Below are 13,492 nucleotides of genomic sequence, written 5' to 3' on the forward strand. Positions count from 1 at the left end.
GAAGTTTTGAACACATCTGTGTTCTTTTAAAGGAATGAGAGTCAAAAAATGTAATTAAAACCACATTTGAGTATAAAAACTATTTAAATTACGGAAGTGGCTAAGAGCTGAGAAACAACAAGGTGGCTAACAGGTGAGCCTGGGAGTCTTGTGTTTGTTCAAGATGCGTGCAGGCTTAGGCTGTTTTAGGAGGAATTTCAGAATGTTTCCAGTTAATGCTAAATATAAGGACTCCTGCAGTGCTCCCAAAGAGTTCTGGCATTTTTGGGTCAATTTTGGTGTGCAGCTGAAAGAAACATAAGTGATCTACTAATCAATATGAGAACTGACTTTGTTACTGACGAAGTATTAGTGTGTGAACAGACAGCAGGTGAAGTTGCTTTAATATTGAAAAAAAACTCCAACTTTTGACCAGCATACAATTGCACCTGCTTTACCACATCAATTCTGGAACTAGGAAATTGTGGGCTAAATAATTTCAAGTGAAGACTGAAAATGGCCCTTGGTGTAGCAGCAGGGTCACAACTACACCATGATCCTTAGATCCTCTTTCGAAGAAGGGGAGATGGAGTTGCCATAAATGCCATGACTGCAGAAATCTGGACTGACTCCATCCTGCATGAGGGTGGCTTCTGCTCTTCCTGTTGCACACAGGCTACTAAGAAATTGAAAAATCCTTTGTATTCTATGACAAAAATACCTTATCTTACAAACATACCCATCCTCTTATCAGCCCTTCTGTACAAATAACTAATTCCACAGCTATAGCTCTTTGTATTTTTGTTGCTTACCACTAGAAAATCTCAACTTTTTAACTATTAATGGCTTCCAGCTCATAGAAAGTTCTGGTTAGATCTCTGACTTAACAGAAGAAAACAAGGGAAAATAGATAATTTGGTCAAAAATCACTTAATTATCTAGGACACAACTGGAAAAAGGAACAGTAACACCTCATTTTGTTTTCTGCATAGTCATTCTGCTCCATAAAACAACCTTGTGAATCCACCTGCTCTCATTTTAAATTAGATTCAAAGACAAACAGAAACAATTCAGAAGATATAGGAAGATAATGAAGTTTCCCAGGCAAAGTGAATAATACTCTTCACATGAAAAAGGCACTGTATTAAAGCAAAAATGAAAAAAAAGTCCATTTTGGCTCTTGCAAAAAGCCTTTATTTTTTTTTTCCTTTCCAGATTGGGTACTTAAAAACTTTCCTTCAGAATTTCCCCTCTACATTTTATCCAATTATTATTTGTCCAACATCTCACTCCAGTTCAAACATTTCAGCCATATTTCCACTTCTAAAGGTTGCACTATATCCAGGTAAGAAGATAATCTCTTTTATTTTAATACTCTCACATCTTTTTCTGATTATACTTGGTTCTGAAGAATAAGTTTAGGTTGAGTTTGCAGCCACCCAGGCTGAGATTCTAGCAGGTGTTTATGATGAGATGGGATCTCACTTGTCATTAGATACTGAGACAAGCTGATGGGCCTGAAAGTAGATATTCAGGTCACCTGGTAGACCCACGTTAAGAACAGTTGAATTGAGCCAAGGTTGAAATTTTCCTTACCAGCCCTGTCCAAGTTCTTTTGTGTCTTATGAAATACTACCAGAAGGTATTCCAAAGCAAAATGATCAAAAAGAAGGCGTGGGGGGAAAGGAGGAATGTTCTTCCTAGCAGACCCATCTTAAATGTGAAAAAAAAAATCACATTCCCACCTGTGTATGAATCTTTCTGACTACTCACATTGGCCTTGGACTAGAGGCTGAAAATTTTACTTCAGCAATCTTCATTAATGTATCTTTCATCAGCGTTCATCATTAACGTATCCTTCAGTACTAGACACAAGCTTAATGTGGGGTGGTTATCATGACACAGATGCATTAGTCTCCCTGTTCCTTAATAATGCTAAAATGACACGTTTCCTAGGCAAATCATGGCTTGAGACATTCTCTATTTCACCAGGATATGTCCAACCCGATTTTCTCATTTTACGTTAAATATTCCTAAAACTGGGTGCTTGTATGAATTAATACCTCAGGAATATGCAGCTCCTTCAACTGGTCTTGAGTAATTTCGCTGAGCTGTCGAAATGTCATTGTAAAATCAGCCTTTGTATCTTCCATAAGCTAGTGAAAAAATATACTTCTATCAGAGTTTTTGAAGTATGGGGTACCAGTCCAGATGTCTGCCAACAAAATTAGCAAAGCAAACTCACTTTTAGGAGGAAAGCAATCAGATAGTTATCATCCTCATTCTCCCCAAGAAGACCCAGTTTTGTTTTGAATAGTTCTGTGAAACTGAAAATAGTAACCAAATAAGGAAATTGTCACATAACATAATTTATAGTATTGTGACTACGAGTCTGAGTTCTGGAACTGCATACCGGCTGTAATAGCGCTCACCATATCCGTCCAAAATCTGGGAAGCTCTGCAAAAACAAAAGAAACGTCAAATTGTAGGGAACTACAATAACCACTGTGGGTACAATCCTGCTGTACACTAAGCAATGAAAACTTCTTCTGTCTGGTACCTCACAAACACTGATATTCTGAATATACTGGGATCTGTAATGGGAAAAAGACTGATGGGAAACATTTTAATAGGCTTCAAAAACATAAATAGCTGCTACAAAAAAGAAAAATACAATATTCTTCCCTTTCATATTGAGTAAGAAGGCGTGAGTCTAAACTGCACAGAAGACTCACACTAGGAACCTTTACAGTAAGATATTAAAATACTACCTCATTACTTCAGGAGGATGTGTAGTCTTCATAAGTAAGCACCTTAAAGAACAAGCTAGACAAACCTGTAACAGAAAGCTACAGGCCTGGGTCCTACCTTAAGGGAAAGCAGAATGGACTACACGACATCTAGGACGGCCTTCCTGTCATTTTTTGCTACTATTTAAGCGCAACAAAAATCTTTCCTCCCCTAGCCTTAATTAATTAATTGATTCAAAATCCATTTCCACTTAGAAAAAAACATGTTAAAAGCTAATCTCTTTCTTTCCTACGCATATGGTGATTAGAGCATCTCCCATCTCACTAGCTCTTTTAAGTGTTAAGATATTTTAAGGATTACTTACAGCTGCTTTTGCCTGGGATCCAATAAAGGTTTTAGAGCTTGTAACAGCTTGCTCAGATTAAACAGCCCAACATTTGCCTGGTTTCCTATTTTATACCTTCTTTCATCATCAGATGTATTTGGAACAAAATCTGTTTCAAACAAAACATTATTGAAGTGCATTCATTTTTATACTTACACAGCAAACTAATAAAAGCCCTAAAGTTACTGAATATTTAAAATCAGATCACAAGGACACTTATTTACAGTGAATTAACTCAAGATATATTATTTGCAAATCCAAGGAATACATCCTTCACAGACGAGTTCCTGTATGTCAGAAGGGACATACCCCTACTCGAAGGTACAAAATTTAAATGCCTAAACAGAAAAGATCATTTTTGTGCTAAAGAAATAGTCTTCTTCAATGTTTTCACTATATATAGTGCTACTAGTTACCACACAGACTAAGCAAACAACTATACAACCAGATTCAGGATTTACAAGTATTTTTTTTAAAGTAACATGTATAAACAGGTGTTTAAACAGCCCACCTAAGCAAGATTTGTTTCAGTTGTATAAGCAAGCTTTAGGTACGCACATAAAAATTATGGCTAACATGTTCCAGTATGCTAAATCTATTATTTGAGAGATAATAAATATCTGCTATGAAAGTTCCAGGTAATCCAGCAGAAAACTGTTTGGACACCTCCAGCGGCAGGCTCTGACTGGCTGCAGCATGTGTCCCTTGCTCAGATCCAATGCAGATAAGCTGATCAATGCCCACAGCGCTGCCTGAGCCCTCAGAAGACATCAATAACAAATGGAGCATTAAGGAAACCTGTGACACGTGTCAGATCTGGTGAGTGGTTAAAATCTGAGTTTGAACTCTAAAGTATTTCACCTGGTTCTGAGGTGTACTGGCTCTGGCTGGGACTGAGTTAATTTTCCTTCCTAGAAGCCTGTTGGGCACTGTGTTTTAGACTTGTGGCTGGAACGGCGTGATTAACACACCAATGGTTTAGCTATTGCTGAGCAGTCCTTCAAGGCCTTCTCTGTTCTCTCTGCAACCCAGCAAGTTAGGCTGGGGATGGGCAACGGGCTGGGAGGGGACACTGCTGGGACAGCCAACCCCTGTTGACCAAAGGTACATTCCATACCATATGGCACCATGCTTAGCAATAAAAACTGGGGGTAGTTTTCCAAGGCAGCTGTTGCTTGGGGACTGATGGGGCATCAGTCTGCTGTTGGGAGGTGGCAAGTGATAGCCTTTGCATCACTTGTTGGTGTCTCCCCCATCTTTTTTCCCTTCACTTGTTCAACAGTCTTCATGTTAACCTGTAAGCTTTTTCTCATCTTTGCTCTTCCAGTTCTCTCCCCCAATCCGCAGCAGCAGAAAGTGAACGAGTGGCTGGTGGGTCCTTAATTGCTGCCTGGGGTCAACCTACCATACGACAATCTAAACCCAGGAAAGGCCTATTTTTTCAATACAAAAGAAACAATATGTCATTTATTCACATGAGATTTCTTTAATTTGAGGATGCAGTCTCATGAAAACAGATAGCAAGATAATCACTGCTAGTTCTGAAGTGCTTGGATGCAATGTCTAAAGCAGGGGTGTCAAACTCATTTTCATGGGGCCCACATCAGCCTCGTGGTTGCTTTCAAATGGCGAAAAGTAGTTTTAGGACTGTATCTAATAATAGTCTAATCTATCTAACAATACACATTTATGTACATCTTGGACACATATCTATCAATCCTGGACTGAGTTCGTACTTTCAAATAAAGGTTGCTATGACTGGGGAGGTTTGATTCGTTTTCTTCGAACATATAATTAGCTGTTGAGACTACAAAGCTGGAGGATGATGCGTACAAAGTTACCATACAGCACTTTTGCTTTTGGCTGCTTACAGCACTATGCAATTTTTAGTTTTCTAGGTTTCTGTTGCAGCATCTATTCAGTTGACAAAGTTCAACTGGAAACATTCTCATGAAAATGGGTTTAATTGTAATATTTGATTAACAAGATTTTCAGCACTTGAAATGCAACCTGTATAGCCTATCAAAAAGTGACCTCTGAAATAATATTCTTCCTTAAAACTGTTCAAACAACACAGATGCTCAGGATTTTTCTGCTAATAATTTAAAGAGTTTTCATGCACACAGAAACTACATAAATTACAATTTAAAAATTATTTTAAGTAAAAAAAATAATTAAAACCAGGTGTTACACTCACTTGGGTCATAGGAGTCCATAAATCCAAATGGACCATAATCTATTGTTATGGATACTAAACTGAAGTTGTCTGTATTGCACACACCTACAATTAAAGAACGAGGAGAAACAAAAGTTGAAATCCCACCTGAAGCCCGTAGTCTCTCGAAAATTCCCTGTGAAATAGATCAACTGAAACTAGAGAACTTTGGAGCAGTTAACTTTCAGAAATCAGACTCTGGAAAGCAATTTTCTTTCTTACTCTTGACTGGCATATATTTGAAGCATGAAAATGAGAAACAGTTTGCTACATTGTCTTGCATCTGTTTTGTATACCTAGGTGGCACTGTTTCCTTTTCCTTCAGTGCTACATGGTATTAAAATAGCATCCTGCAAACTGGTTATTAGCTGCCTTCTTGGAAGCTGGCTTTGTGTGCTGCGTTAGCATGACAATGCTATTTTATTTTTCATAATACAAATCTGAAGAATTTATTTAGTGGCGGACTCTACAGTGTTAGGTTAACAGTTGGACTTGTTCATCTTACAGGTCTTTTCCAACCTGAACGATTCTGTAATTCTGACAGATAGTCATGTTTTGAAATATTAGAAAACGCTCCTAACTCTGTTACAAAAAACCCTGTATTTTATGTTAATGCATAACAGATGCTGCTGTAGGAGAAGATATCAGAAGAACTGAAGAACAAAGTGACAGATAAAAGCCATCTTTAAGCATATGACTATGAAGAGTCACTCCTGTAAAGCCAATGCCATCAACTGCAGCTTACCATGTGCAAACCCCACAGACATCCACAATGCAATCAGATCTGCTGTCTCTGATACGACTGTAGAGAAAAATTCCTAAAATCAAATACATCTTTTACTTCAATTATTTTTAATCAAAAATATGGAATACAATAAATAACATAAACATTTGATTCACTTTAGAAATATTACATACATTCTATTTTTAAATGTATATCTCTGTCTGGATTTTTCATTCACATTCTAAATGATCTGACTGCACAATAACCTTGTCCAGCAAAGATAATAAGTACATGCAGATGCCCTAAAATATATTAAAAAGTCAAAAAAAAGAAACAAAGACACTATATATACTAGTGTATATACTACTATATACTATATATACTACTTTTATACTAGCAAAAGCATAATTCATCACTTCATGACCACTGCTCACAGAAAATGGAAGTTTCCCAATAAACATTTCCATAATGAAAAATGGTGAAGAATGTTCATATTTTACTTCAAGAAAAAAAAACAACTTCAAGCAGCAGATTTTTACTGAAGAGAATTAACAAACTTTTGCTACCAAAACCTGGAAGCTTACTTCAAACTTTAAAACCTTTTACAACTTTAAACTTTGGAAAGCTTTGTATAATTTTTGTTCACACGCTTGTGGAACATAAAAATAACTTTAAAAAAAAGACTTACCAGATATCTGTTTGAATCATCCATGGCTATTGATGGAAAATGTTCCTGGATGATAAAGTCTAGCAATCTTCTGTAATATGAGAGACAGAATTCTTTAAACAAAACCAGTACTTTTAGAATCGATCATTCAAAATTCTTCTTTCAAGCAGTTAAATGCTAATCTACAGCTTGCTGCAAACAGTTATTATAAAACTCTATTTATTCCAATGAGCCTTGGATTAAGCTCTTCCAAATGCTTGGAGATAAAACCTAAGGTTCCAGTCAAATATGACCAGGGGCGGTCACATAGAGTTAAAATTATTCCCATGTGTTAAACTTTCAGAACATACCAGGATCTTGTTTTGTATGCAGCAATATCAAATTTTTAGGGGAAAAAAAATAGTTTGTATATCCAAAAAAAAGTATAGGATTACAAAGTATAATTCTACATCAGAATTCTCACAAAGAAAATTTTATGGCTGGATTCTTATACAGTAGGGTTACTTGCCACAGTAACCAGCCATTCCCAAAACAGCACTGCATAGTCTTAAGAGACTGGCTGAGGAAATTGGGATACATGCATTACAAATTGCAATGCCTGTCAGATGTATATCTCTGCTGATCTAAAGCTTTAAAGTAGAGTGGCTGGCATTTAGGACACGTAGGAGCTCCCTGTAGGATGCTCCTGTGGCCAGAGGCAGCCAGGGCCACTGGCCTGGGAATCTGGAAGCACCATCTACACATGGGGTGGGCAGCCCAGGTAAGGGCTGGACCTGGACAAGGACTGGACCTGGGCAAGGGTTGTGTGGGTGTGTACACAAATATCTAGGTTTTACCTTGTGATCAGGTTGTTGGAGCAAACCACTGAACTCTCCCCAAACTGTGTTGGTTTTAGCAGAGTACCTAGCAACCTGACTTTTAGAGGGGTGTCCAACCTATTGCCTCTGAATTTTAGCTGGTTGCTCCAGGACATCCTCTTTCAGGAGGATTTTCTCTGAGGAGAAAGCACAGAGAGTCACACCAGCCTTGATGTGCTCTTGGCCACTCTTCCCTCCGAAACAGGCAGGAAGGAGTCAGCTATTCCGCATGACTACAACTGATCTTTACATGCTGCTTAAATCCAATGGGTAGCAAATACTTTAACCAAAAAGAAAACCAAAACAAAACTTAAAATTTGTTCCTTAATTTAGTCTGTCAGTTTTACAACAAAAATCTGCTGAAATTTCAAAAAAATAGGGAAAGAAAGACAGCATAGGGGTCATGCGGGAAGCTTAACTGAATTATCAGTTACTACAACAAACAACTGCTATGAGCTCTTGCTTGTTTTTAAGCACCCCAGAACAATGTCAACTGCAAGTGATTATGAACCTCTACATTGCTCCTGAGGAGGAATGACCAACTCTTAAATATTTACAGTGGAATTAAAAATTTGTCATGCTAATTGCTTGAAGTGGCATAAACCACACAATTAATATTGCTAAGAGGCTTAAAACCGTGCAATAATTTCCTATATAGTACACTTCTCTGGTGCTGCATGTTTCTGGAGAGCATACTTTATATAACACACTTAGGCTATTGGTTTATTTCATATTTCTGTTAATTTAGCTTCACAGGCATTTATAGGAATTTATACTCTAAACTTAACAAACCTTTCTGAAACACACAATTCCTCCCTAGTGCTTAATTACCAGATCTATTTTAGCTATAAAACCTTTCTCATTTTGTAAGATCCAGATCTTCAAAAACATCTAGGGGGTTTTACCCTTATGAAGTAAGATTGCTTGTATGCTTGTAGAAAAATAGGTTATCTTCTTAAATTATGTAATCTTCCTTTCTAAATAATATATGTCTAAATTCCAACTGTATATATACATTCTACTACATATTTGATTGACAAGAAAATTAATATCGTTACTATGAAGATAAATTCAAACCTTTGTAAATCCAGTTCCCCAGCATGAGCTAAGATTTCTAAGGATCCTATTCGAAACCATGATTTGGCAAGACGTAGCACTATTGCACCTGAAATACAGACATGTGTTTAAATGTAAACAAAGTATCAGCAAAATACAATAGTCCCGTAGTAAAAGCTATCCTGTGTTATTTCTATAGACACAGAATTTATATATACATAGTTGAACTGGTATTTTTATAAGTATGCTCAATGCGTAACATTGTATAATATTACATGTATAATATTACTTTACTACAGGTATATTTTTATGATAAAGCCTAATTCGCTATACGAGCAAACACAGGCAAAATTCCAGTACTGCATTAATATTAGAATTACTGCAAAGATGCTACCAACAAAGAAAAACCTGGGGGTTTTTCCCCAGGCTGTGCCGTCTCACTCTTCTTCAGAGCAGGTGTAGATGATGTAGCAATGGCACAGCCACAGCAGCATTCCCACCATCCTGGTATTGCTATCGCAACAATGGAAAATTTCCCTAGTTTTTAATATCATTTTTGTACCTAGAATACATATCCCATAATCACAGCAGACCTGTTCATAGGGCTTCATTTCTTTAACTAAGATATGTTTAAGACTGATTTTCTCAGGAAAGGTTTTATGTCTTAATAAACAAAATGAAGCCTATTTAGTACCTTTGTTACACATATATGACATTGAAACTCATTTTTGCAATGGAAAATTAAGTTACAGTGTTGCAACATATTATTTTGAAATGTGTTCATTACCTCTTTCTTTCCTAATATTTCCATCGTAAAACTGGTCTCTCCACACATCATCATCACTTACAATTAAGCTGTAACAAACAAGAAATGAACACATAAAAGTTATTTCAGGAAAAATAATTTCTTGCAAAGATCAAGTAATATTTTATGTAACTTTATTTCTTCCATAAAGATCTTTTTGCTGGTATAACTTTGTGTTTACAAATGACACAGGCAATCAGTAAACTGAGGCTTTCATTAGCAAGATGTAGTTACTTTATATTCATATAATGTTGTCCAATTTCCACTACTTACATTGTTCTTGGGGAGGGGGCTGCATTCAAAAAAAGTGTTGCACTCATTTGGAATCTCAGGGACTGATTACTGTGATGATAACATCAAATAAGTCACAATTTCCCCAAGGACAACAGCAAAATTAGATGGACAGAGACATTAGAAACCAAATTGTTTTATCAGATGGAGGTTGCCCTTTACAGAAGCTAGAACTATTGTCTCAGGAACTTGGGGGACAGATTTGGGACCTTTAGCAATCAGGAACTCTTCAAATAGTATCAACACACAAAAAAGGCATAATTTTGATGATACATTGTAATTATCCCTTTCTTCTTCACTGCTACTTGTACTTGGGTTTTTTAAAAAGTCTCTTCCTTTCATATGCCTTAAAATTAATTTGCCTTAAAATTCTGCATGTCCTATAAATTTTCATGTTTATCCAAATATTGAAATCTGCGAGTACTTGGAACAATTTTGCTGGCTCTGAAGTATTTCACAACTTACATTAATTTTTAAAATAAAATATGTAATTTCACTGTATTTTCTGTTGTATCAGGAAAATAAAATGGAATCAATCCTCACGAACTATGGAAGGGCATCATATTCCCCTAAAGTTAACAAGTAGGAAGTTCTCTCTCCAAAGCAACTGGGATTACACTGACAATCCAGCAGAAGTAACACTTGGTAGTATCTGAAAAAGGTGTTGTCCCCTCAACAGGCACAGAAGACTTCTTGTTCAAGCCCAGAAGCAGGAACATTTAGCTCATTTTGTATAATTCTTCTTTATGTTTGCTTGCTGATAACTGGAAAATATTATTCTATTCCAATTATTTAGGTAGCATGCTATTTGAAAATCAATGCAGCTACTTACAGCTGCTGTCTATTAGGTAGTTGAAGACTGCACCAAGAACCAAACTTCCCTTGGAGGTACATAGAAAAGAACAAGAGGCATTCATAAACGTGACTGAAGGCAGTCACAGGGTCAAAACAACTCCCAATCATTAAATTTTCAGAGTAAACTAGATTCTGATTTTACATAAATTACTTCTAAAATTTTGATGTTAAAGTATCTGGACTAAAAATGTGGGGTATGCACATAAATATGTACCAAAAACAATGAAAATGAATGATTTGTCTGAATTCTTGAACAGTGCAGTTGCTTTCAACAGTAACTGTGGCTTTGAAACTAAATTATTATTATTATATTCTGTATTTTTGAAGGTTATTGGTTATCCAAAGTGAATGTTCTCTGTCAACTGCAAAGAACAGGCAGTGAATTGTACCAGAAGGAGGGGGAAAAGGTATCTAGAAATCTATCTGCTCGCATTACTGGAGCTATACTGATACAGGCAACATTAGCATTTTTTTGCAGGAAAAGAGTCTTTTGGAAACAACCATATATGATTAGTATGTCTGTAGGAGTAAGTACAAAAAGCGCTGACATAAATGAAAGGGAAGAAAAACTTAATCCTTCGAGAAAACCAAAAATATTCAAAAACGCGGAATGAACCCCAGACACTAACAAAATAGCGTTTGCATCAGAGCACTAGGGGAGAGGAGTCAGAATCATAAAGACATTAAATTTTACTGTTTTGAACAGACCTCTGCCAGAAGGGTTGTTTCTTTTTGACTACGTAACTCTTAACGGGCTGTCTGCAAAATTCCTGCAGAATACCAGCACTTCTCTTAGTACTGACAAAAAAACCCGATGGTTTGGTTAGTTACTAATATGAGTTAATGGTTGAGCAACACTTAAGAGCTGACCGGATAGTGGAGCAGCCACATAAAGATAGCTCCATTTGCCCTATAAAGTTTTTAAAAATGGTCCCTGTAGTTGGTAAGTAGCATTATTTAAGAGAAGGGAGCAGGAGACCATACGTACACTCAGCCACAGGTAACAGAGCACTGAAACTGTTCTCACACAAGAGAAGCTGAAACAGTACTCACAGAAGGATGAATGGATTACCTGGCTCTAGCTTAAGGGCTGGACTTTAACCTGCCAAGTGCTCTGCTTGCTGTTCTGCACAAACATCAAACCCTCTGCAAGTAAGGGCCACTCTGAAAACTGCATATTGACTTGCTTTTTTGATCTAATACATAACACTGCTAACTGGTAGTCCCAGTATGTGACTAAAATGGCACCATATGAAGAAATGTTCTTTATCTGGCAGTAGTCATAAACTGTAGCACCCCGTTGGGAACACAGTACTTAAAATTAATAGAGCAAACCAGCCTGCTGGGTGTTCTGGGATAGTCTGTAAGGTTTTTCCCCACACTTCTGCCAAGACTTGACAAGACCTCTGCAAATGCATCCCACCAGCGTCAGTGCAACTGCTCCCCATTGGGAAGAATATGGATATCAGCTGGGCTTTTTCCAAATGAAGTCTTGCAAACAGCCTGGAGAGCTTGTACAGCAGTTAAGAGAGCCAGGCACTAACCAATTTGCCAGCAGAGGACTAAAGCACACTGTGTACTCAATAGCACTTGTGCACAATTAAGGAGTAATTTCATATTGGTTTTGCACTGAACAAATTGTTGAGACGACAGCCAAGAAAGGCTATAACCTTGCCAGATGCTTTCCTGCTGATATTCGGACAGATTTAAAGTTTTGCATTAACAGCCAACAGTAGAGGGTCTAAAGGTGAAGTCAGTAAATAAACCATCAAAAATGTCATTTACAAACACTGCACTTCAACAGAGTAAATGTGTTAGAATTATTGCTTGAGAGATTTGCAGACACTTTGCAAATACAGACACCTACCCATGTGGCAGCTGAGTACAGGCCTTTTAAGCAGAACATTTACTTTCTTTAAAGCCTGAAATGCTGCAGTACAGACATGAGACCACTTGGAACACAAAATGAACTTGACATTTTAAACACCATAATCTGAAAGATTCAGTTTACTTAACTCTGAGAAAATTATCCAAATGAGTGGATGTATTAGTATCAGTCAAACAGAATTAGCTTTATATTATTTTTAATGAAATTTCCTTCTCTGCTCAAGGGGTGTTTGCACAAATAAGGAATTGAGAGCAATGGCTTACTTTCAGTACTACCTCCAATATTAACGTCTATTCATCTGACTCAAAATTTTTCCTACCAATCTTAAAAATTGCAACTAGGTGACTACGACAATACAGAAAGAGCCACTTCCAACATTTTCCTACTTGGCCTGATTCTAGAAAAATTCATCCAAATACTTTAGTGTAATAAAAGACTCATTAACCATGCAAAAAGTATTAATAGACTCACTGGTTATCTACATACAGTAAAGGTATTACTATTATTTACAAGGCAGGAATCTAGTCCTGTTGTTTTGCAAATCTTTTGGCAAGCAACAAGGGAGAGAACAATTACATTTTTTTTTTAAAGAGAAGAAACTCTTGATTGCAGTAAAAGCTGGAGAGGGGAGTTAGTGTCAGATATAATAATTCAATCTAACTTCCACTTATTACTTTCTTTACAAAATGAACCACATTTCAAATTAAGGTAATTCAGTTAAGACAGTCTAAGAAGCGAACAACAGCTGTTCACCGCAAGACACAGACACTACGAAGTATTGTATTTAAACAAAGTAGTACTTTAAAGCATACCAAAGACAAAAGTGAATTGATTAATTTCTGGAGGTCATTATTACTGGAAAGCTTTATCCAAAAATCTATGAAACTGGAGGTATATGTTTTGTTCTGATTACATACATATGAAAAGAAAGATCTATCTTCTTGGAAACTGTCGTGCTTTATTGATGCTCAATGAATCTCAGTCATAAAATCACCTGTAAATTAGGAAAATATGAAAAA

General features: G+C 36.7%; 1 protein-coding gene across 6 annotated transcripts in view; it reads right to left on the reverse strand.

Moving 5' to 3' along the window:
* The window catches only part of LOC309436881 (protein adenylyltransferase SelO-like), a 34,541-nt gene that overhangs the window by 17,679 nt on the left and 3,370 nt on the right, over positions 1-13,492 (reverse strand). For 5 of the 6 annotated variants that reach the window (XR_014183423.1, XR_014183424.1, XR_014183425.1 and 2 more), the window contains exons 7-15: positions 9,422-9,489; positions 8,656-8,743; positions 6,743-6,812; positions 6,076-6,148; positions 5,313-5,396; positions 3,095-3,224; positions 2,393-2,437; positions 2,225-2,306; positions 2,043-2,135 (exon numbers count right to left, since the gene is read on the reverse strand). Coding sequence is in view for 2 of the 6 variants with exons in the window: in XM_082046456.1 (XP_081902582.1) it covers positions 2,043-2,135; positions 2,225-2,306; positions 2,393-2,437; positions 3,095-3,224; positions 5,313-5,396; positions 6,076-6,148; positions 6,743-6,812; positions 8,656-8,743; positions 9,422-9,489 (733 nt within the window). In the remaining 4 variants the exon portion in view is untranslated. The remainder of the gene's footprint in view (positions 1-2,042; positions 2,136-2,224; positions 2,307-2,392; positions 2,438-3,094; positions 3,225-5,312; positions 5,397-6,075; positions 6,149-6,742; positions 6,813-8,655; positions 8,744-9,421; positions 9,490-13,492) is intronic. The other variant, XM_082046457.1, reaches the window with a different exon arrangement.

Source organism: Streptopelia decaocto (genome assembly GCF_964273445.1).
Source record: "Streptopelia decaocto genome assembly, chromosome: 2".
Lineage (NCBI taxonomy): Eukaryota > Metazoa > Chordata > Aves > Columbiformes > Columbidae > Streptopelia > Streptopelia decaocto.